Raw genomic sequence first — 24893 nt, 5'->3', positions numbered from 1 at the left:
GTCAGTTCTTTGATAAAGATTTGTTGTTTTGCTCACAACAAAAAAGTTAAAATGACCCACTAATCTTTTTGATTGCTCCATATATGTGAGTCATACATATGACCTATTATTGCTGAATGCTCCAAACAGTAGCGTTACTTGGTCAATTATTGATCAAAAAAATTGTGATCAATTATTGTTGGATGTAAATTTAATGGTGGAAAATATTATTTTAAAGTTAAGTTGTTTTGTTTTCAACCTTTGGATTTACATATAATGGTGGTTGACCATGATCAATAACTGATAAGATGAACATGACTCAAACTCATAATATACTCGTTGTAATATATCAGTTGTTTATTGGATTGAAAAAACTTGCCGATCAGTTCAAATAGTTGTATCGACGTGTCAAGCCCAATGAAGCCCAAAGTAGCCCAGAAAGGAATTGGATAGTAGTGCCAGGCAAGCACAACATCAGATCAGACTCGTCTGATCCATAACCCAAGCCGATAAAGACCGTTATAATCTCCTACACGCAACTCCACTGGACCACTGACTACTAAAAGCAACCATTTCCACTGCCGCCAACTCCTCAAAAACCATGGCGTCAGTCGCCACCGTCCTCCGCCGTAACCTCTCCGGCAAGCCACTCCGTTTCCGACTTCCATCACCACGATCATTCTCCGACTCGCCGCCGCAGAGACTCGAGAAGATTCTGATCGCCAACCGCGGCGAAATCGCCTGCAGGATCATGCGGACCGCGAAGCGGCTCGGAATTCAAACCGTCGCCGTTTTCAGCGACGCCGATAGATACTCGCTCCACGTCAAATCCGCCGACGAGGCCGTTCGTATCGGTCCGGCTCCGGCTCGGCTCAGCTACCTCAACGCCTCGTCGATTCTCGACGCCGCCGTTCGCACCGGTGCGCAGGTATTGCCGTGCCCTAGCCATTTCGATATGTGATGATTAGGATAGTGAAAACCTAGCTCAATTGCTAGTTTCAATAGCTTTTAGTGCTCAAATTGAGTAATAGTGAATCGGAAAATAGTGTAGATGATCATTAGCTGAATGGTTTGATTGCTGAATTGCTGATATAATTGATCAAATTTGTCTAGTATATTTTTGAGAATTAGTGAACTGGTGAATGGTTTGTTGTGGTTTGAATTCATGCTAATTTAGATTGGATTATGTTTGTTTTTTGTGTGACTAGGCTATCCATCCTGGCTATGGTTTTCTGTCAGAGAGTTCTGATTTTGCGCAACTTTGTGAAGATAAGGGTCTCACCTTTATTGGACCTCCGGCATCTGCCATAAGGGACATGGGGGATAAGAGGTACCATTAACATACTTGTCAATGTTTTAAGTTATTACAGACTCCTTTTTGTGTCATTCGGCGTGCTTTCTGCTCATATATGTACAGCATATCAGCACTTCCACTTTTTTTGTTGATGGGGATGATTTTTCATTTATGTCGAATGTTTTATTGTTTATCAGTGCGTCAAAGAGGATAATGGGTGCAGCAGGGGTACCTCTTGTGCCTGGATATCATGGTCACGATCAAGATATTGAATTAATGAAGATGGAAGCTGATAAGATTGGATATCCAATCTTAATAAAGCCAACTCATGGAGGTGGGGGAAAGGTATGTCACTTATCTACTTGCTTCAATTATACACTATCAGTAACTTGATTAAAATATGGCAATTTTTTTTCCTTCACAAGAGTTTCTAAGAACATTTGTATATTTCTTCAAACGTGTTCTTCTAACTGAGGTCCTCGACAGAACGATCTTCTCATGGTCTAGTTTTTTTCTGTTTTGGTAGGGTATGAGGATTGTGCAAAGTCCGGATGAGTTTGTTGAAGCCTTTCTTGGAGCACAACGTGAGGCTGCTGCTTCTTTTGGCATAAACACAATTTTGCTGGAGAAATATATTACACAGCCAAGGCACATAGAAGTCCAGGTACTGTTTGTATAATTCATACATACTTCTGGTTGGTAATGGTGTATGAGCATTAGGGTTTTCTCAACAACATAGTACTGATGCAGTCCATATTATAACTACCAAACCTTAAGTATTCAATTTAATGATCTATACAATTTGACGTACACCAGATAATTTGATTTTTGGTTACTGTTGATGCTGTAGATATTTGGGGATAAACACGGGAATGTTCTACATTTATATGAGAGAGATTGCAGTGTACAAAGAAGACACCAGAAAATAATTGAAGAAGCTCCAGCTGTAATGACCATTTCCTCTATTATCGGTGTAGATTTCTCATAGTTCTAGACTTCTAGTAGAGTTGTAATCAAAATCCATTGGTGCAGCCAAATGTTTCTGAAGACTTCCGGTCCCACGTGGGTCAAGCGGCTGTATCTGCTGCCAAGGTGCGGTGTTTTCTTTTCTTTGAAGATATACTCTGTACCTATATCAATACAGCCCCAAAAAGAGTGGATTGCTTGTGATTTTCTACTCCTTTACACATATTTGTTAATACTGTTGTTTTCATTCCTTCTCTTTGGGTTTATAAGAGTATCTCTGAAACTTGAAGTCTTTGCCAAATACATAAAGGCAGTTGGCTATCACAGTGCTGGCACAGTGGAGTTTATAGTGGATACAGTCTCAGGCCAGTTCTATTTCATGGAGATGAATACCCGTCTTCAGGTGCTTTAACTGATCTATTATGTTGTATTTCAGTCTTTGAACTGTTCAAAATTCTAATTGGTTAAAAGTTATGCAGGTTGAGCATCCTGTGACCGAGATGATTGTTGGCCAAGATCTTGTAGAGTGGCAAATTCGTGTAGCAAATGGAGAACATCTTCCCATTAGTCAGTCACAAGTCCCGTTGTCCGGTGAGATTTTCTGAAAATAAATTTTTTGAAAGAGGTCTTTGTGCTTCAATGGCCACTTCTAAAACGAGTCTTGGCTAATTTTAAGTTCAATGCTTGGCAATCCTGTTTAGATTTGAGTTGGATATGGCCTGTTTTGTGATAAGTTACTTTAGGATTGTGCAAATGAAGTATTAGCCCAGGTGACTTTCATCAGGAAAATGTGCCAAAGAATAAGCTAATTTTTCATTCGTTGCCCACTAATGATATCTCATAAGAATAGAAATTAAAGGTATCCCTAAAGTTCAAATATGTCTAGTTAAGCCATCATATACTAGAATCATAAGAAAACAAGCTAGAAAGAAAGAAGCTCAAACCTTTGCCTGGAATAAACGCAATCTCACTCACGTGGCTAAATTCTCTCTCCAGCAAAGTCATATCCAGCCGACTAAAATATTCAATTACTAGGTTTTTGAAACTCGTCTGTACAATGACAGGTCATGCTTTTGAAGCCCGGATATATGCTGAAAATGTACCAAAAGGATTCCTTCCTGCAACTGGAGTTCTTCATCACTATCAGCATGCTCCCCTTTCACCAACAGGTGAGTCAAGTTTACAGTATGCATGTGACTCATCCACAGTGAAGCAATGAGTTCATCTCTAAACACTCACTTAAGACAGTCGTGACGCGTGAGCGCTAGGTGTTTTTTTTTTTCTTTTCCTTCCAAGGTTTCCAAGGAGATGACTTACTCACAAGTCTCTAATTAGGTCTCGTTTCCTGTCCTCTGGTTCATTTCTGTTGTTCGCTCATGTTGATTATATTCTTAAGCAGTTCGAGTTGAGACTGGAGTTGAACAAGGAGACACCGTTAGCATGCATTATGATCCTATGATTGCAAAGCTTGTAGTATGGGGAGAAAATCGTGCAGTAGCACTGCTAAAACTGAAGGATTGCTTGACAAAGTTTCAGGTATGTCTCATTCTAGAGTTGCAGCTTCTGCAGATCAAAGCACATTTCTTCCAATACTCTAATGCTGCATGTACATGTTTAGATGTACTTGTAATTTTAAGGCTCATGGGTCAACAGGGTAGAAAAGGGGTTACTGACATAGCGGGTAGACAAGTTGCAAATTGCAATTTCATCATGGTTTTAACGCTAATTTGCTTAAACAGGTTGCAGGTGTACCAACCAACATCAGTTTTCTTTTCAAACTTGCCAATCATCGGGAATTTGAAAATGGGAATGTGGAAACTCATTTTATTGAACATTTTAAAGATGACCTATTCCCTAGTAATTTGGAAGTAACAAACACAGTGCTTGGTGCTGCTAGATTTGGTGCCAAACTGGCAGCTGCGTGTCTCATTGAAAAGGAGAATTCTGTATTTAGAGAAAATCTTCCTGGTAATGTGAAGGTTCCATTCTTCAATTTTATGTGAGGTCTTAAAATCCTTTAAAATGTTTACGTCTCCCATTATGTTCAGGAAGCAACACGATCTCGATATGGTATTCTAATCCACCGTTCAGAGTCCATCATTGTGCTAGGCATACACTGGAACTTGAGTGGGAGAATGAATACGATAGCAGTGGCTCAAAGTTATTGACCTTTTCAGTAACTTACAAATCAGATGGGAGCTATTTAATTGAGGTAGTCTGATGACTTGATTATGCTAGTACTCTCTACAGTATTTGTAACTTTGTAATTGTGTTAGGTTATTTTCTTGTTTTTATTCCACCAAGTCATTCCGTCCTCAAGTTTCTAGATGCTGCATCTTTGTGTGCAGACAGAAGAGGACATTTCCCCACCTTTGGAGGTCAAAGCAACTTGTGTAGGTGACCATGATTTCAGAGTTGAAGCTGATGATGTAATCATGGATGTTAGCTTAGCTGTTTACTCGAAGGTAAATGCTTTTCTCTGCAAGAATCTGTGAGAACAGATATACTATTTTTCAGAATTATAGAACATGGTTGACTCTTATCCTGCTTGTTAATTGAATGCTTCTATCATTAATATGTTGGTTCCGTTTGAGCCTGTAGGATCAGACCAAGCACATTCATATGTGGCATGGGTCCCATCATCATCATTTCAGACAAAAATTGGGTCTTGAATTATCCAATGAAGATGAAACCGAACATAGGCCCAGTTTTGACAGATCATCTCATCCTCCGGGGACTGTTGTTGCACCCATGGCAGGTTTGGTTGTCAAGGTTCTTATTAGAGATGCAACAAAAGTGGAGGAAGGACAACCTATTTTAGTATTAGAGGCAATGAAGATGGAGGTTTGTACTGCTTCCAGTTGCATTTAATCCTATACTTTCCCTGTCAATATCTAATATTCTTTTTCCTTTCTAAAGCATGTTGTAAAGGCACCATCAGCAGGCTATGTCCACGGGCTTCATCTATCAGCTGGCGAGCAGGTTTCTGATGGCAGTGTTCTCTTCAGTATTAAGGTTAGCCTTCTACTTTCTAATATCAGTCAGTGATGCCGTACTGAAATTCCTAACATGTACAAACTTGTAAAGCTGGTATCTTATAGTCATCTGACCCTGGTAAAGATATAGTTGGCTTTATTAATTACCCGACAGCTTAATGCTTCTGTTTTAAAGAAGGTTTCCCCACCATTTGCAGACGTTTTGGGGATTCATGCATCAATATGATGTGTTTGATTGACACTAAATGGATTTATATGTTTGTACAGGAGAAGGATTCACAGTGATGTCCATTGTTTCCGTATAGTTTTGCCAACGGCTGGGAACAACCTCATTCTGAACATGTGTGTGCTTGAACACTGGGGCGAATTATCTGAACTGTGATCAAGTAAGTTGTACCGTAAATAACTTTATTCCATTGGAATAAACTCTTACCAGTTCAATTGTAACAAAAGCAGCGTTGTGTAAATTATTTACTGAAGTAAATGGAAGAAGGCAGTTTTAATCCAACCTTTTGCTGCACATCATTCATCTGGCAATGCAATCCTTATTCAATCTAAACTTTAGGATCCAAGGAACTTTATCTATGGAGACGAAGTGGATTGTTACTGGGAAATACCCAAATGTTTTAGTTTCCTTGATCATCGATGATTTCAAAGCCTCATCATACCGATTTATTAATAGCTGATAACGCCAAAGAAATCTGGCACAGTTGCTGCTAATCTAGTAGTCAAGACATGGTACCATTATCTGTACATCCACTGTCCTATGCAAACAAGGTGTACTGCTGATTTAAGGGTGTAATGACTTCAATTAAATGACATGATTGACTTGCCATTTCCTACATACCGACTACCCTATTTAGAAACGACTCTGTTCCATTTATGCAAATGTATGACTGGTTAGAAAATGTAGATGCCTTGTTGATGTTTTCTTTGTCTTGGGTGGTCAAGATGGCTGTTGGCTCACTTGGCTGTTTGGGTTGGAATGAGGTCAAGAAATAGGTCCCAAGAGATATGCCTATCTGCCGAATATACTCGAGAACTTTCGGATAAAAGAATACACTTGGAGGCTTGGAGCTATAGGTACTGACGAACTACGGGAAAACTTGTATACGCGACTATGAAGTTTCAACGAGCTTAGCTGGTTCATATTAACACTAATATTCTTGCTTCTTTTAAAAGTGTTCAATCACATAGATTTCGTTGTTGTGTACTAGTGTTTTGTTCTTTTAAAAACTCCAATAACTGGTTGACCAAGAGAACGATTCCAATGATTTGCTTTCAAAATTAGGCTGATGCAATCAAGGCTTAGTTGGCATTAACTAGGGAAACAGAAAATTAGAAGAACCATTCTATAATCTATTCCCGCATGCCCCCTGGTTTCATTATTTATGTAACAAGAAAAGCACTGGAATATGGAGTTGGTATATTGAACAAAAAAAGGGAAAGGATGTCGTTATCACAATTACCAAAAACGATTCTGTCTCATGAAGATGCCACGAAAATTAAGAACCGGCGTTTTGGTGATTCCCACAAGGTTATAAGTTATGACTTATGACGGACCAATTTAGAAGGAACCAATAGGATCTTCAAATACCGGTAAATCTGTTAAAAATGGTAGGTAAATAATATACAATCAAGTTGGGATTTTTACGGCGCTGTGTGATAGTTTTATCTCACTTTTCCTCTATATATTTTGTTTGATCTTTTTGTTGCTGTAGGATTCTTTCTTTCTCTCTATTGGTTCCAGGCCTGCTTTCCACTCATATTGGCCTGCTTAATACCATTTATATTTTTTCTGGAATCTATCATTTCACACCCAACTTATTCCTCTTCTGTCTTGGTTTGGTTTTCAGCTCCCAAAATTTGTGGGGCTCTTAGAGAAGTTGATTTCAGATTCTGGGTTGAAGCAAGTTTTGATCTTTTTAGTTTGTGATTGTCAACTGGGAAGAAAAGCTGAAGCTTTTCAGCTAGATTGAGCCTGGTGTTTGAGTTTGGAAATTTGGGGTGCTTTTCATTGATGAGTGTTGTTGAGTTTTGAGGTTGTTTTGGTTTTGTATATGTAAAGTTTGATTCTTTAGTTACAATTCATTGAGATGGATTCAAGCAATGGTGATGAGGCAGTTGGAGGCAGTGGGATGTCTGAAAAATCAAACATCATTGTAAAGAGTGATTCCTTTGGAACCCGCAACAGCACCAAGGAGAAGGCCTTGGGTTCAGGTGTTGGGAAAGAAACGTTTTTCAGGGCGGATCAGATTGATTTCAAGAGCTGGGATATCCAGCTGGAGAAGCACTTGAGTAAGGGCTGGTCCAGGGAGAAGGAAGCGCATACTCCAATGGAGGAGTGGGAGATTGATTTGGGTAAGTTGGATATAAGATATGTGATTGCTCATGGAACATATGGGACTGTGTACAGGGGTACCTATGATGGCCAAGATGTTGCAGGTAATTCGATTTTTCTTATGGCTTCAGTTGGATTTCCAGTCTTTCATTTATGGAATTTTGAGATATTTGGACTATATTTTGGAACTTAGTGGTTGTTAATTGTAGATTTTAGCTGCTAGATCAGGCCATCATGTTTAATTGTTTCATAGTACTAATAGCAGGTGCTGTAATGATATTATATTCGAAAATTCATGTACTTCTTGAATCTGTTGCTTGACATGTCTTGGGTATATTTATTAGGAGTTGTATATACTCTGATTCTGTTTTGTTGAGCAATGCATGTGGTTCTCTTCCTAAGTGGGTTAAAGAACAAGATTAGATGTTTCTTATGTGTGTTCGTGTGTGGTGCAAGTCTTATGTCTCATTTACTAGCTTTATATTATGCAAGAAAGTTGTCTTATTTGAATTATATATATTGGAACCCCAAGCACCAGTTGATCATCATGTGTATATTTTTATTGATGTTCTCATGGTGTTCTGTTATTCTTATAGTGAAGATATTGGATTGGGGTGAGGACAATATTGCCACAGCTGCTGAAACTGCTGCTCTTCGGGCTTCATTTCAGCAAGAGGTTGCTGTCTGGCATAAGCTTGACCATCCAAACATTCCGAAGGTAGAAGTTATCTATTGGATTTTCATATCAGAGATTCAGAATGCATCATGCAATGTCATATTAAATGTGACCATCCAACAGCAGAAACTGTTTCTTACAGTTTCTCATACAAAAATGTGATACATTTTTTCTATGATCAATTTGTTTCTGCCTGCTGAAATAATGGCTTTTTCGAGTAGTTCTCTAAATGTCGTTTTCCAGGCTTAGATGAGATACTGTATTTTGACATATGTTAAATATATCTCAGTTCATACTGTTACTCCTTATTTTGACAGTTTGTTGGAGCTTCAATGGGAACTTCGAATCTTAAAATCCCTACCAAAGACACATCAAGTGGTGGTCATAGTCATAATTCTCCTCCTTCCAGAGCTTGTTGTGTTGTTGTTGAGTATGTTCCTGGTGGGACACTAAAGAACTATTTGATCAGGAATAGAAGAAAGAAACTTGCCTTTAAGATTGTGGTTCAACTTGCTTTGGATTTGTCCAAGGGGTGAGTATGTTCATATGTTGAGCTGGATTACATTATGAGTTTGGTAGGGGTTTGAGTTAGTGGGCTGATTCTGTGTGTTTCCTCTCAGTTTAAGTTATCTCCATGCAAAGAAAATTGTACACCGTGACGTCAAAACAGAAAATGTGTTGCTAGATAAAAATAGAACTCTGAAAATTGCTGATTTTGGCGTTGCTCGAGTAGAAGCTCAGAATCCAAGGGACATGACTGGGGAGACTGGTACCCTTGGATACATGGCCCCAGAGGTACTCACTACTTTTCACTCATGATGGTATATTTAGTTTTACAGGTGTCGTACTGCTAAAAGAAGAAATTTTTTTAACTAATGCAATGATTTCACATTCATCTTTTGTTTCTATGCTAAAGATTTGAAGCAGTCATCCTTCTTTCTTCACTTCTTTGTTCAATGTATAACATGAAGATTTTTGCAGGTCCTTGACGGTAAGCCTTACAACAGAAAATGTGACGTCTATAGTTTTGGTATTTGCTTATGGGAAATCTATTGTTGCGACATGCCTTATCCCAATCTCAGTTTTGCTGATGTCTCCTCTGCTGTCGTGCGGCAGGTTTGTTTGCATCACACATAAAGCTATAAGTTCTTTATCTATTTTTCTCAGCATTTGTTTTCAAGTACTGGACTTCCTGCAACAAACTTAAATCTCAGAATACTCGAGAGTTGTCTTTACAGTCAAACTTATCACAACAAAATGTTTGTCTGAACTCTAAAGGGGTTCAGCATTTATCCCATGCTTAAATGTTTATACTATTCATATTCAAAATGCTTATCTGATCTGGCCTAACGTGGATCATCCCTACTACAGAATTTAAGACCTGAAATCCCAAGATGTTGTCCAACTGCGCTGGCTAGCATTATGCGAAAATGTTGGGATGCAAACCCGGATAAACGCCCTGACATGGAAGAAGTGGTGAAGTTATTGTATGCAGTGGACACGAGCAAGGGGGGTGGCATGATCCCGGAAGACCAAACTTCAGCCTGTTTCTGTTTCAGCACACCTCGAGGCCCTTGACCTCACTTTGTTCCCACACAATACATATGTGCAGTGCAGATCAAGAACACAAATTTATTAACCACTTCAGTTCTGAACTGCAGAGGCAGTCCATGAAAAAGGTATCCCAATTCAAGAAAATGCGTAACATAAGGACCTGCACATTTTTGAAAACCCTATATATATTGTTGCGTGTTGCACCCTTTTCATTCTTAGTCCACTCTATGAATCAAATAGTGGACCGTTAGACAGTTAAACTGTAATTAGTTTTCACCGTTATTTTTGTAAGCAACAAAACAAAATATTGGTTTGACAGTTGTATTATCAATTCTGTTTCTTCTCTCCATGGAATTTGATCCCATAAAAAAAAAAAAATACAATCAGAAAATCACCGTAAAATAGAAATCCCAGATCAAAGGGGTTATGCCTAGTACCATTTGGTCTAGCGGCATAGTCTCCTCTTAGTAGTGAGAAATTATGAGTTCGACTCACACAGTTGTAATATTTGAGTTGTTTATCTAATAATAAAAAAAAGTTATGTTGTGTAGTCGTATGACTTGTGAATAGAAGTCCCAACACACCCTCCCACTTATTAAGACGAGATCTACTAAACAAAAATGCTCAGTTTCTTATATCAATTCTCAGATCTAAGGTCGAGTTGGTGAATGGTGAGAGCCTAGGGGGAAAACCATCATACCAAAATTTGAATCTCGTCGACACTGAAGTTAAATCTCAATCTATTCTTGATCCCAGCTTAGTCTTAGATAGTTTTTCAGACTTTAGGGAGACAAATAATATTAGGATTAATTTCAGTTTACCCCCATCAACTTAGGTCGATTATCATGTTAGTCATTCTTCTTTCAATTTCATCAAAAACACCCCTCAACTCTTAATTTACATCAGCCGCGCATGTCCAAACCTCCAATTTCCATCCAATTCCTCTGTCAAGTGATGACTTGATATCAAGAAAAAAGAAAAAAGAAAAAAGAAAAAATAGACAAATTGCATTCAATCCCACCAAAATCACCAAGGTTAGGGGGTTGTGATGGGAACGAAGATGTGTATCAATATGGGGAGAAAATGGTCCGAAAGGTAACTTTCAAAATTTGACTTTCTTCTTGATATCAAGTCATCACTTGACAAAAGAATTGGATGGAGATTGGAGGTTTGGACATGCGCGACTGATGAAAATTGAGAGTTGAGGGGTGTTTTTGATGAAATTGAAAGAAGAAGGACTAACATGATGATCGCCCTAAAGTTGATAGGGGTAAACTGAAATTAGTCCTACAAGCAACTTGAGGGGTCGAATTGATATTTTGAAAAAGTTATGGAGTGAAAAACAGAACAGGGCGCCAGCGAAGCGTTGTGGATTGTAGTTGGAGTTGTGTTCGGTTTCCTCCAAACACAACAGGCGCTGTTCGGTATGGGCAGTAGCAGCAAAACGGCGTCGTTGTCAATGAGGGAGTTTCTCCGGCAGGCCGGCGGCGTCGCCGTCATCGACGGTGGCCTGGCGACCGAGCTCGAGCGCCACGGCGCTGACCTCAACGATCCTCTCTGGAGCGCCAAGTGCCTCCTGACTTCGTCTCACCTCATTCGTCAGGTTCATCTTGATTATCTTGAAGCTGGTGCTGATATCATAATCACTGCTTCCTATCAGGTAAGGCTAGTTTAGAGTGTTGAGCTTTGATGATCTTGCTTCGTTTACATTGGGATTCAGAGGATTGATTTTTTGGGTGCAGGCAACTATTCAGGGTTTCGAGGCAAAAGGGTTTACGACTGAAGAGAGTGAAACGTTGCTGAGGAAGAGTGTGGAGATTGCACGTGAGGCGCGGGATATCTATAACAAAAAATGTAGTGAGAAGTCATGTAATGACAGTGGGGATGTTAGGATTATGAAGCAGCGGCCGATTATAGTTGCAGCATCTGTGGGGAGCTATGGGGCTTATTTGGCTGATGGGTCTGAGTACAGGTGAGCTGGCTCTAATGTGAACTGGTCTCTTAACTACATTTTTGGCATTGCATGAGTAGGAGTTTACCGTAGGAAGCTGTGATTATGTGCAAGAAAGCTAGGAAAAGATTACATTAGATAAGCTTGTTTGAACAGGAAATTGTTTGTTGAATTTAAAAATTCAATTTTACATGGCTTTCTATACTGATATTGTGGCCCATTCTTTGACAGTGGTGATTATGGTGAGGCTATGACGCTTAGAGCATTGAAGGAGTTTCATCGTAGAAGGGTCCAAGTCCTAACAGAAGCAGGTCCTGACCTACTTGCATTTGAAACCATTCCAAATAAGCTGGAAGCTCAGGTAATGGTCATAAGCTTGTTTGTGACAATTCACAATTGACATTCTTCATCTGATTGTTGACAAAGGAACTCTTAAATACTTATCTTACTTTGTAGTACTTTACCACACCTGCTTACTGAATTATGAAGTTGTGAGCTAAGTTGGCCCATTTTTTGTTTGATCATTTGGTCATCTCACTAATTAAAAATCAGAGACATACAGTTTAGTAAACTGGTTAATACTCGGATATACTCGAGCACCAGATATCTGATATAGCCTTGCACTCCCAGTATGGTGTTTAATCTTCCCCACTTAAGCATGCTCGGTGTTCATGCAGGCTTTTGCTGAGCTTTTGGACGAAGAAGACATAAAGCTTCCTGCGTGGTTTTGTTTCAACTCTAAAGATGGAATTAATGTTGTGAGTGGTGATTCTTTCCTTGAATGTGCCTTAGTTGCTGAATCCTGTGAGAAAGTTGTTGCTGTTGGGATCAACTGCACTCCTCCTAGATTTATTCATGGACTGATCGCAATAATTAAAAAGGTATTATGATTTAAGGTTAAGCTTTTTTTGTTTATGTGAACAAATTTGATAATGTCAGCTAGATCATCTGAACTTTTCTAGCTGACAACTTTGATGACCAGCTCTTGTAACAGCAGTAAGTTGCCTCTTTGACTTTAAACAGTATTACTCCAGTTTCCAAGAATCTTTTAACTTTTTCTTCTATGCACTTTGGACCTCTTTACTGGCTTAGTGAAATGAGACAAGTTTTCATAACCTTGTTGTCTTCATATGTTCTATTTTTACTGTATTTTTTTTTCTTAAATCAATTGTCATATTTCCACTGAATTTGGGGTTCTTACACTTGCTTTCATGTAATATTCATTCAGGTGGCTACAAAACCAATAGCTATATACCCAAATAGTGGCGAAAGTTATGATCCTGATAGAAAGGAGTGGGTAGTAAGTTCAATATATTCATGGTTTTGCTCTAACTCTGTGACATTCAGACTTTTAAGCACCTATCGTTACTATAATGTTATGATGTGGAGTATGCCACACAATGTTAATGTAGTCTTTTGTTGTTGCAGCAAAACACTGGGGTATCAGATGAAGATTTTGTTTCATATGTAAACAAATGGTGTGAGGCAGGGGCTTTGCTTGTAGGTGGTTGTTGCAGAACAACTCCAAACACTATCAGGGCCATCTACAGAACCCTTCCCAACCGGTCATCATCTCCACCTGAACAGTAACCACACTGACTTCACAGAGAGATAGCACTGTCATCATTATGGAGCAAGATTTTGACTACTCATACCACAGAAGTATGAAGACACGTTTTACAGTTTGCAGTCAAGGGGAGCCACCAACGAATTTGCGATAGGGGATGCCTAGCGCGTCATGTTTTGCCATCCGGGTAGAGGGTGCATGCGTGCAGAAATGCATATAGTCAAGCGAATTTCAGTTCTGTTTTCAGCTATGTGTTTGCTTAATCAGGTTATGTATTGACCACCGAGTCCTGTACATTATAACCATGTCTATCGCAGACTCTTAATTTTCTTACACTCGATTTGCAACAACATATGCTAAATCTTGAATCCGAAACCAAGAAATACATTGATGAAAGAAACCCATTAACACATTACAATATCTAAATAGAAACAGCAGATAGCAAGATAACTTGGTCTCTAAGCATCAAAGCCAGAGTAGACACCATTCTCCCTGAGCAACCTCTTCTCTTCTTCCACATAGTTCTTCCCCCTGCTGGCCTGACCAAGATCCCTCTTCCTCTTCTCCTTCTGCGAAAACGTCTTCTTCTCCTTTTCCTTCTCCTTCTCCCTCTCCTTCCTGGTCAGCGCATACTGCAACTCCTCCCCGGCTGCCAATGCCTCCCTCGTCTTCCTTCGCTCTTCTTTGCTCTCTTCTTCCACCACCACCTTCTCCTTGGTAGCTCCACTTTTCGCCTTCTGATCCACTCCGGTGGACCAAGACCAGTCCTGGTCCTTATCCGACTCCTTCGGCGGAGGCACCTTCAGTATAGACGGCCCTCCTCTGTAACCGTGCTTCTTCAATGCTTCAAAATCAAGCTTCTTTGGCTTCCCTGATTTCACTGCCACCAAACAAAACCCAAATTCAAATTCAAATTCAAATTATTCGGACACAAATTTAACGAAATGAAATGTGTGAAAATTCAAGACCTTGTGATGGTTGGGACTCTTCTTCGGATGAGGAATCGTCCTCCTCATCACTCCATGGCATTGCCCTCTTCATCTTTCAGTCTAATTGGGATTTCTAGGGTTTCAGAAATTTGAGGAACCCAGAATTTCAGTCTATGTAAAACGATGATCATCCGGATCCGGGTTTTGGGTTATGGCCCATTAGTCGCTCCGGCCCAGTGTTTAGTAAGTTAAACGACGTCGTTATGGGTTTGGTTTACTTTCTAAACTTCCAAGAGTGTGGGGAGGTCTGGGTTTTCCAAATTGGCAGAGTTGGGTTTCCCAATCAGTGGCGGCTATCAGCTTTGTAAGTGGTGTTTTTCGGTTTGGGTTTTCATTGCCTAGTTTAAAGTTGGAAGCTTTATGGGTTTTGTGAAGATGTTAAGATGGTGTTATCTGTGTAGTTAGTAAACATTGTATCTTTGGTTATATTTTGTGTATGTGTGATGCTGAAAATCCATCATTTTTGGTGAAAATTAGGTCAGGAAATTTGAACCCAGTTCTTTGTTATGGAAATTGAGGCTAGTTCGCTTGTTCTGGTGAAGCAAGGAGCTGAAGCTGTAAGTTATACTAGATTGTGTTATCTGTATCATTATGTGTGGAACTGCATAGAATTGGGGATGTAAGGTTTATTGGTTATCTGTTGTCAGAGGGTTTTTGAGTCAACCTTTGTGGGAAGGAGGTCTATTGTGAAGGAACGATTTTCGAAGAAGTACAGGCATCCTACTTTGGATGCAAAGCTTACACTCAGGCGCCTCAATGCGGTCAGTTTTTCTTTGTTCTTGAGTTTAAATGTATCTGTATGTTCAATTGGGTTTTGCCTGAGTCGAATTATTGGAGCAGGAGGCAAGGTGCATGACAAAAGCAAGACGGCTTGGGGTGTATACTCCGGTGCTCTACGCTGTGGACACTGTGCTGCATACCCTCACATTTGAATATGTGGAGGGTCCTTCTGTTAAAGATGTGTTTCTTGAGTTTGGGTTAGGCGGTGGTGGTGTGGCTGCCGAACGTATGGATGATATTGCAATGCAGATTGGTCAGGCTATTGGAAAGCTGCATGATGGTGGCCTAATTCATGGGGACTTGACCACATCTAACCTGCTAATTAGAGCTGCTACCGATCAAGTGGTGGGTTATTTGCTTAATTGATCTTTTGTTCATCAAAGATATGCTTTAGTTGCTTTATATATTGGAATCATGCTCACAAGTTTCTTCTCTAGGTTGTTATTGATTTTGGTCTGAGCTTTACATCAACCCTTCCAGAAGATAAAGCTGTGGATTTGTATGTACTGGAACGAGCTTTGCTCTCGATGCATTCTTCGTGTGGGAATGTGGTAAGCCAAACTTGTTCATTTTTGTAGTTTTAGTTCCATTTCTCAACAGAAAATGCGTTTCTTTAACTTATATAATGATTTTTATATTGAAGAAAATGAAAAGCAGGCATGATACTATAAAGAGAATGACTTGATAGAATTCATATAAAGTGTGTCAAATGTGCATCGTACGGTAGTTGTTAATATGCTCTTGGCATGCATTCTACATTATTACTATATATCGGTTTCAGAAAATGGTTACTTGTCAAAACTGTATGCAAAGAGTAGGTTGAATGGCTCGAATTTTATTCTCACCTGTATATCCTTGTGTAGATGGATCGCATACTTGCTGCATATCGCAAATCCTCAAAGCAGTGGTCATCCACTTTTAACAAATTAGCCCAAGGTGGGTCCTTAATCGTCTGCTCACTCTTTCATTTTGTGTTATCCTTTACTTTTGGCTTTCTTTCTTGTTCTCACTGCTTCACAACTTTTACAGTGAGACAACGAGGCCGAAAGCGCACCATGATCGGATGAAATCAGAGGAGCTCCATCAATCATGATCTGTATTAGCGTAACCAAAAGAATAGTCTTTTCTGGGTGATATCTGTGCTGTAGTGTTTCAAAATATGATTACATGTCATGTAACCTGCAAGTTATCTATTGGAATGTATTGTAAAACCGGCTACTGCCATTGATCAGAAGAGTATGCAATTGATTTCTGTTGAAATTTTAAGTTGGTTATGTATTCTCTTGATATCATCAGTCGTGATATCTAAATCAACTGTAAACTGCCGATATCTGAATCAAGCACTTATGCGCATATGTAAGGCATTTGTTGGAGCTCCAATGGATTTTCATTTTCATGCTAAAGGTATCTGCACTAGAAGAAATGCCATATAAACAGCCGAATTCAACGAATCAATACAGCAATCACATCTTCAACACTACAGCAACCATTTATGGTCCTCAATTTGCAACCACCACGTGACATTCATGTGGCAGTTTGACATAGCTACCCCACAAATGTCTTTGCTATCAAAATCAAACCCAGATGAAATTTGACAGTCTTGTTTGTAACCAATGGATCATCAAGCCCTTCACAACACCCACGTAAAGCTCTTAGCTTTCGACATCCTCACCCTCACCCAAACCCGAGACCCAACCTCCTTCTCCCGCAACGGCGTCCTCCTCTCACGCGCCGAGGCCGTCGGCACCGTCACCTCACGCGACCTCAAACCCAACAGGTTCCTCCGCTTCACCATCGACGACGGCACCGCCTCCCTCAGCTGCATTCTCTGGCTCAACCAACTCACCTCCCCTTACTTCTCCCGACGAAGCCCACCAGACGTTAGACTCATTGCCTCATCCGCCGCCCGCTTCGCCGCTGACGTCACCCTCGGAGCCGTGGCAAGAGTGCGCGGCAAAATCTCCAGCTTCAGGGGTGAAATGCAGATCACCGTCACCGATGTCGTCATCGAGAGGGACCCCAATGCCGAGATGTTGCATTGGATTGACTGCATGAGGTTGGCTCGAAAGGTCTACAATGTCATCCCTCAAAATAGTTGAAGAAGATTTCATAGAATGAGAAATGTGGGCATGATCAAGTTTAATTGTTGTTTGTTATTACTTATTAGGGTTCTTTTACTAGCCCGGTAGTTATGAAATTCGGGTTTGTCTGTGATTTGGGTTTTTCGTTAAAGATGGGGAGAGATGGATTGCAATCTAGGCTACGCTGGTTGGTGAAGTTTCAATTCTGTAGGGAAGATGTATATGACAATGTTGGTGATTGTTAAGGAGCTAGAAACCTAACTGATTGATATATGCTTTGTGCTGCAACCCTTCATTTGTGTGATCATTGATCAAGGCTCAGACTTTTGATTTGGGCATTTAGGTTGATGTTGCTACTTCATGGGAGTCTCTATGAATGCTACAATAGCCTGTGGGTGATTATTGAAGGAGTTGCTCTGTCGAAATGGACATGAAACCAAACGTATCTGATTTTCGGGTATATAATTGTTCTTGGTCATTGAGTACCAGGACATCCGTACAATGCTCTGGTCATTGATATTAATAAGTTGGGGCCTTTCTTAGCTCTATGACTGTGGTGAGTTACTTCCCATCAGTAGAGGTTGCTCAAGCAGATATTGGGTTATTTAATCGAATAACTGAGCGGAGTTGCTATAGTGGGAGCAAGAATCTAACACTTGCAGGCATTAACATGGAGCTTTGAGGGTTTATGTATTGGGATTATGTTCTTTGTTTCAAAGGTCCTGATCAGATTTCCTAAAGAGGGAGATTTGTACCTTCAAAGAGAGGTGAAAAAGATGAGGAATGCACTGATGAAGAGGTTTTTTTTTCATATGCTGGGTGCTAAAGAATGCTACTTTCAACACAGAAAGCAATATGTTACAAATTTGGAAGTGATGGTGACTGCAAATCTACACCAAGTGAATAGGATCTGTCTTGTGGGGAAACAAAACCAATAACTGAACCCTCTTCTTTTATTGCCCATCCAAAATTCCATGCATTGATGGACAAGATAATGACTAGTACTTGCTGCTTGATAGTTATTCAGCAACCTCCCCTATTAACTAGTATGATTGAGCTATTAACCCAGAACCAATTTCTGTGGTGGAGGTTGGATTTTATCCATTTATCAGCAGCTTCTGTAATCAATGTTCATAGGTAATTAGATACGAAATTAGGCGATCTTAGCTCTTCTGCGACACCTATTTGAAACGTGAAGCGGTAACGTTCAATGCCGAATGAAAGGGCAGCATTACGTATTTACGTTCCAAGAATCCGCTGTCCGTCTCTTCATTTATTAATGAGAAGTACAAGATGAAGGAAGTTATGCCTCAAATTCTATGGTAATGGAATGTTTGTGTTGAATTAGTGAACCAAAATAAATGATATAATGGACAAAGAGCTCAAAATTATTTGATGTGCAGCAAAGAACTGTATGGATATGGATGCTGATAAAAGCCTGATGAAATGGGCAAGGAAGACAGTGACAAGTTCTCCCCCAGTACAACACCAAACTGGATGATATTTATTACAAATCATGTGGCATTTTTCTTCTTCTTTCTTGTTTTCACCCCAAAGGTGAAAAACTTCATGTCAAGCTTACAAGTCAAATTTCTGTTTTACTTGCAGGCTTACTGGAAATCTGCAATGTATTCCCTTGTGGGTATTGTACTAGATAAACCACAGATCACTCTCGTAACTTAATTGTCAAAGGGGTCTCTCTGGCCATTAAAGATGTATGAGAAGGTTAAAAGTTGCAGTCTGTCTCTGTGCATAGGGAGGTGATTTCCCTTCTTATACGTCCCGTGAGATATTGACAACGTTACTCGATTTTACTCAACGATTTTACTTACCAACATACCTGTACGAGTAATTCTGTCCTTTCAAGTTAAATGATCAGTGACAGTAATCAAACTTATCAGAAACCAGCAGTAAAAGTACTGTTTTGTGTGATACGGTATGACCAATTTTTAACGGAGTAAAGACTTTGTGACGGTGCTCACTCTTAGTATTACTGCTCTTAGCCTAAATGAAATGAAATGAGGTTAGACGATTTTATTCAATAAACACAACCCATATTACACACTGAACTGACTTGTCATTACAGGGGCATCAGAAAGAGACACCGTTAAAACGTAATACAACTCACATATTGAGTAAAACTCAGGGAGAGAGAACTAATAAAATATTGACAATAAATTTTTCCGCATCATCTATTAGAATACTCGCCGACAATCTTTGATCAATAATCCTGGCAGTTCCTCTCAGGTATTGATCCCAAGAAAAAAATTGGTACCTAATTAAGAAAAGTTCTGGGTCCCAAATTTTTATTGTAAAACCACTCGGATCCCAGATCCGAAACCAAAAATTAGGAAGCCCAAATGTTTTGTCTCTTGGCAACCCATTAGAACTCAGGCCTAAGTAGCACACATGAGCCCAAATCCCACTAGGTCGACTCCAAGCAGACCACACGTCGACCACACCACTGACATCGACCACGCCGCCACTGCCAAGGTACGCCAGGATCTGGAAACCCATACCACAAGTTCAATCTCCCTCCTTCGACCCTAACCTCTGTGTCTCCAGATCCGAAGGCTTCCCGACGGTCTCCGATCTCTCTATGCCCACCACACCGCCATCGTATGTCCCATCAAAACAAAGAGGAGACCTAAAGAGGATCGACGAAGGCCTACCACGATTCCTAACAAAACCCAGCATCTCCGGTCACCGATCAACCTTTCTCTCAACTGCCATCACTTGTCTCATGACCACAGGGCCAGATCTCTTCAACAAAATTGCTTTGAGACGCGCTCGATCTGGTTGAAGGCAATCAACGATCTCAACCGGACCACCACCACCAGATTACACACACTACCAGAAGAAAGACTTTAGCCGACGAAAAAAAAAAACCAGGCCGACGAATCAATTTTTCGTCGACTAAAGTATACTTTAGCTGACGAAATTTTCCTTCGTCGGCTATAGTCAACTTTAGCCGACGAAATTAAAATTTCGTCGGCTAAAGAATTTATTTTCGTCGGCTAAAGTCTGTGATTTCGTCGGCTAAAGTTCTTTATATTCGCAGATCTGGACAGTAGCTCATCTGAGAAAAAAAACGGGAGAGAAAAACGGGAGAAAAGTTTGGGTGTTGTTGAAATCTGTCCATAATTAAGAAGTGGAGCTATATATAGGTACGTACATGTGTATATATGTTGATTTTGAGTTTTATTTGAGTTGATCGATTTTGAGTATGATTGAATTGATAGATTTTGAGTACGTTTGATGTGTGTATATATATATATATATATATGTGTGTGTGTGTGTTGATCGATTTGGTTGATGATTTGATAATATATATGAAGTTGTTGTTAATAAGTAGTAGATATATATATATGTTAATTAATTTATAATATTGTGTTGATGGTATGAAGTTGTTGATGATGATTTTGTGATGATGTTGGTATATATAATATTGTTATGTAATTATTAATTAAGTATATCTATATATATGTGTGTTAATTAATTTGTTATCAATTAGTTGTAGTACGTAGAATATATATAAATGAATTAAAATTTTATATATGGCATGGAATTATTTTGGTGTATTTTGCAGCTTGCTTGGAATGGTAATTCAGAAATTTCAGGGTTTTTTTTTTTTGGAATGGACTTATAACCGACGAAAAACGCCTTAATTTGTCGGCTAAAGTTTTTATTTTTTTTTTAAATAAGTTTTAGCCGACAAAATACGCTTTAATTCGTCGGCTAAATCCCTATAAAGTCGACGAAATAGACTATATTTCGTCGGCTATAGATGTTTTTATTTTTTTATTACAAACTTTAGCCGACGAATATTTTAAATTATTCGTCGGCTAAAGTCGGAGAAATAACCGACGACATGTTTTTCGTCGGCTAAACTCTAGACTATAGCCGACGAATACCTTAAATTTTTTTCGTCGGCTAAAGTTTGGACTATAACCGACGACATTTTTTCGTCGTCTAAAGTCTGGACTATAGCACGACATTTTTTTCGTCGGCTAAACTCTGGACTATAGCCGACGACTTCTACATGTGTCGTCGGCTAAAGTCACCACAGACGATCTTTTCCCGACGAAATCTTAACCGACGAAAGGTCGTCGGCTAAGATCTTAGCCGACGAATTAAGCTGACAGGCCGACGAAAATCTTTCGTCGGCTAAAATGCTTGTCCTGGTAGTGACACCCGCTTGTTCACCCCATCCATCATGAACCATTGGTTTTCGTGACACATATGGAGGCATGGTAGAGACCATCCACACAAGTAACGACGCCGAGAACAGTGCCAAAAAGGTACACCATGGTTGATGGAGGAAGGAATAGAGCGGCCATAGGAGGCGATGTCTAACCCCTAGCAAAGCGCTAGACATTTTGAGAAGATTTTGTCAAAACCGAGACGGCGACGATAAACACTAGTAGAGCTGACACGACCCACCCCGAATTTCACCCTGAAACCCGGAGTAAAACGTGCGGGGACCACCTCCAAGAAAGATATTACCGAAAAATCGGCATAACCTCCCTTGAAAATGGACAACCCTTCCTAAAGAAAACCTGCAAACACTTCCCAAATTTTTTAATCCAACCTTAACTCCTGGAGCCTACGTGCTCCCCAAATACAACTACCACCAACAACACAACATTATCCAAAAGATAACATAAATCCTGCAACAAATATTCTAAGACGTCAACAAGTCTTCACCCACAACCGAAATAATATACATTAAACCCAAGTATTCAGAGCTACTAAACACTAGCGGAAAAAGAAACCACAGGTAGGTTAAACAGGTAACCTACTGATGAAAAGTGGTGGAAATGCGGGTGACTATGTCTCGTCTCCTACTAGGTCCAACCCGAACTCTGCAGACTGGGCATTTTAAAACGAATGGCCCAGGGGAAACATTTGAACACGTTAGAGTGAGTGAACAAAAATAAAATAAATGAAATAATTCTTTATGCTTTCCCAATTTTACTTTTCCATAGAAAAATATGCTGCATGCGACAGCTCAAAACACTCAACACGACAACTGGAAATTTCATGACTAGCTCCGGCCAGTCTCCAACGCTCAATAAAATACAGCCTCTCAGGCTAAAATAAAATATGTATGTATTACACTCGTCATATCCCTTGTATGAATTTTCTTGAAACAACAAAAACAAATAGAAAATTCACACAAGGCTACGACGCTTGCGTCTAACGCTCACGTCGCACCATAATGGCATTTTACCTCATTATGGTGGAAAAGACGGTGTATAAATATACGCGCATATCCCCTATATAAATTATTATTTTATTATAGGGCTACGACGATTGCGTCTAACGCTCACGTCGCACCATAATGGAATTTTACCTCAGTATGGTGGAAAAGCACGTATAGCTAGCTAGCATTCTCTCATATACATATTATTCTCATAATCATCCACATATGGATATATATATATATATATACTCACCGAAATTCTCAATTTCGGTTATTCTCCAACAACATAAATTATTTCGCATGCACATTATTTAAAACAAAAGTCCACTCACAAATTAGGCCTAAGCCTGATGTCGATCTGGGGCCTCGTCAGCTCGAGCCTCCTCACGACCTGTTCCAAATATAATATTAAGTTCCCAGCCGAAATTCCAATATTTACACAAAATAGGCAGAAATTAACTGAGAGCCATTAACACGCTCATCATTGCTTAACTTCGAAATGGTCCACATTTCAACCCTAGAACCAGCAGCCGTAATTACACTTTCCCACAGTTTAAACAACTTTAATCCAACGGCCGGATTCTACATAAATTAACCGCCAAAAATACTAACTTCGGAAATTCATAAACCTATCCAAAACTCATCCAAAAATTCTATAACTCACTTCAATAAACTCCCCTTAATATTTCAAATTTAACAACATTAAAATCTCTCAACCGGCGGCCGGAGGCCAATTTCGGCGACAACCAAAATCTATGAAATTTTAACAGAATACTCCTCTCATCAAGCTCTACAACTTTCCTGACCAGCACAAACCCAAAATCCAAGCCTAACTAGGGCAATCGAACACAAACACCTAAAAGCCCTAGAAATTTCAACTCCACATTTCTCCTTACCTAGCTCAAGAGGGAGTGAGCTGATTGGAGGGGTTGCTGCACGGGAGGAGGGCTACAAAACGAGCCAAGGATCACCGGTTTTGGTGGCCGGAGGAAGGAGTTCCGGCGACCGGAAGCTCTAGGCAGTCAAACCTTTCGGGCGGCACCGCTCTCTCACGGCGGCGCTAGGGGAGCTGCTACCGGCCTAGAATGGAAGCTGGGTCGGAGGCAGTCAGTTTGGGACCGGAGCGGCGGCAGACGGTGGCCGGACGGCGGCAGGAGGACGACCGGAAAACCGGATAGCGGGAGGGGCTCGGGAGAGAGAGAGAACCGGGAGGAGAAAAGAGGAGAAAAAGAGAAAAGAGAAATGGGCCTCCACACCCGGTCCAACAACCTTATATACCAAAACCCACTCTAAAATTTACACCCCAAAATAATACCCTAATAAAAATTACCTTTTACTAGCTAAAATTTACCATTTTTACCGTCCACATATTTTCCTCCCACGAATAATCCTCCGCACATAATCGTTCCCGAAACTCCTCTAGGGACCAATTAAACTATTTACTCAATGACGGAGACGGTAAAATTCTTATTATAATCAAGCTAGTAAATAAGGTAAAAATATAAGGGTCGGGATGTGACAAGAGCGGCTGCTAGGTCAGAAGAAAAGTATTTGCATTACCCCTTCTTTTCAAGAAACCTTTTCTCTTATCCTAAATTTTAGTTTTTGTTATACTTTAGTTAAAACAGGCAAACTTACGAGTTTAAGTTACGTTTTTTCGAGTTAATTACTTATAATATGAGAAATATAAATAATCCACGTTAAAATAGCAATTTAACGACACGCATATAAACTAATCAACCGTAAAATTGTATCGAATCAACACATTACAGTTGTCATTGAGATACTGTGTATTATTGTGCATAGGCATACATGTCGGAGAATCGAAGTACAGAGGGTCTCCATCAACTACTACTGCAAGGGAGGAAGCCCAAAAACCCAGAGGTGCCTTGCTTTGGGAAATGCCTCCCTCTTTTTTCTGGCAGAGGAGGAGGGAGGGGTGTAGTAGAGAAAATGACAATAGAGCAAAGCCAATTTATCAGAGATCTCCCAAATAAAACAAAAACAAAACTACAAACAAAAAAAGCCGAATTTGACACCTTATAATTTTGGTCTGAGGAAAACTGTGTAGGCAAAAGAAAGGAGGAGGAGGATGGGTTAATTTGGAAGGGTGAAGCATTTTAAAGCTGAAAAAGCAAAAGAAACTGAAAGGAAATCGAATTCTCTCCAGGAAGGAAGATATATGCTTTTGTCCAAAGTACAAATCAAAGATCATCCTTTGACTGCCTCGTTACTAGTCTCTCAATGGTTCCATCATCTTCTCATATTTTTTTTTTTTACTTTGGGTAAATCTTTTGCACTATTGAAGAAATCGTGAATAATGTGAAGGGAAAATTCCCATTAACCTTAAATCTAGACATTTTTTTCCCACTAACAAAATGAGATTCTAAAATTCTCATCAACCCAATAGACTCTCATAGACTATTCCCACTAACAAAATTTTTGACTTTTCATATTTTTTTCGTGACCAAATTACTCTCCTCTATTTATCTTCCTCTCCAATTGACTTCCAC

The 24893-nt window shown here is 39.8% G+C and overlaps 6 protein-coding genes across 6 annotated transcripts; 5 read left to right on the top strand and 1 right to left on the bottom strand.

Annotated features, from left to right (window-relative positions):
- The first annotated feature begins 539 nt into the window (after positions 1-539).
- Positions 540-5743, top strand: LOC101304729 (methylcrotonoyl-CoA carboxylase subunit alpha, mitochondrial-like). The gene is made up of 16 exons (XM_004290577.1): positions 540-907; positions 1188-1309; positions 1471-1618; positions 1800-1937; positions 2124-2219; positions 2306-2365; positions 2550-2642; positions 2719-2830; positions 3304-3408; positions 3639-3775; positions 3979-4207; positions 4288-4451; positions 4588-4704; positions 4841-5083; positions 5159-5254; positions 5503-5743. The coding sequence occupies exons 1-16, from the start codon at positions 581-583 to the stop codon at positions 5518-5520; spliced, it is 2205 nt and encodes a 734-aa protein (XP_004290625.1). The 5' UTR covers positions 540-580; the 3' UTR covers positions 5521-5743.
- Positions 5744-6965: 1222 nt separating this feature from the next.
- Positions 6966-10198, top strand: LOC101304439 (serine/threonine-protein kinase HT1-like). Its single transcript, XM_004290576.1, has 6 exons — positions 6966-7680; positions 8173-8294; positions 8570-8784; positions 8873-9047; positions 9234-9368; positions 9624-10198. The coding sequence occupies exons 1-6, from the start codon at positions 7332-7334 to the stop codon at positions 9828-9830; spliced, it is 1203 nt and encodes a 400-aa protein (XP_004290624.1). The 5' UTR covers positions 6966-7331; the 3' UTR covers positions 9831-10198.
- Positions 10199-11180: 982 nt separating this feature from the next.
- LOC101303869 (homocysteine S-methyltransferase 2-like) lies at positions 11181-13735 on the top strand. Its single transcript, XM_004290574.1, has 6 exons — positions 11181-11466; positions 11549-11778; positions 11989-12118; positions 12435-12638; positions 12986-13057; positions 13186-13735. Exons 1-6 carry the CDS (start codon positions 11233-11235, stop codon positions 13345-13347), a joined length of 1032 nt encoding a protein of 343 aa, XP_004290622.1. The 5' UTR covers positions 11181-11232; the 3' UTR covers positions 13348-13735.
- Positions 13690-14375, bottom strand: LOC101304153. The gene is made up of 2 exons (XM_004290575.1): positions 14293-14375; positions 13690-14204 (listed from the first exon to the last, which is right to left on the bottom strand). Exons 1-2 carry the CDS (start codon positions 14363-14365, stop codon positions 13783-13785), a joined length of 495 nt encoding a protein of 164 aa, XP_004290623.1. The 5' UTR covers positions 14366-14375; the 3' UTR covers positions 13690-13782.
- A 178-nt stretch (positions 14376-14553) lies between these two features.
- Positions 14554-16456, top strand: LOC101303575 (TP53-regulating kinase-like). Its single transcript, XM_004290573.1, has 7 exons — positions 14554-14617; positions 14791-14870; positions 14961-15074; positions 15154-15438; positions 15531-15644; positions 15957-16029; positions 16123-16456. The coding sequence occupies exons 2-7, from the start codon at positions 14820-14822 to the stop codon at positions 16158-16160; spliced, it is 675 nt and encodes a 224-aa protein (XP_004290621.1). The 5' UTR covers positions 14554-14617; positions 14791-14819; the 3' UTR covers positions 16161-16456.
- Positions 16457-16585: 129 nt separating this feature from the next.
- Positions 16586-17281, top strand: LOC101303291 (CST complex subunit STN1-like). The gene has a single exon (XM_004290572.1). It carries the CDS (start codon positions 16707-16709, stop codon positions 17190-17192), a length of 486 nt encoding a protein of 161 aa, XP_004290620.1. The 5' UTR covers positions 16586-16706; the 3' UTR covers positions 17193-17281.
- Positions 17282-24893: the final 7612 nt, after the last annotated feature.

Source organism: Fragaria vesca, linkage group LG2 (genome assembly GCF_000184155.1).
Source record: "Fragaria vesca subsp. vesca linkage group LG2, FraVesHawaii_1.0, whole genome shotgun sequence".
Lineage (NCBI taxonomy): Eukaryota > Viridiplantae > Streptophyta > Magnoliopsida > Rosales > Rosaceae > Fragaria > Fragaria vesca.
This window is presented reverse-complemented; position numbering and strand designations above follow the sequence as displayed.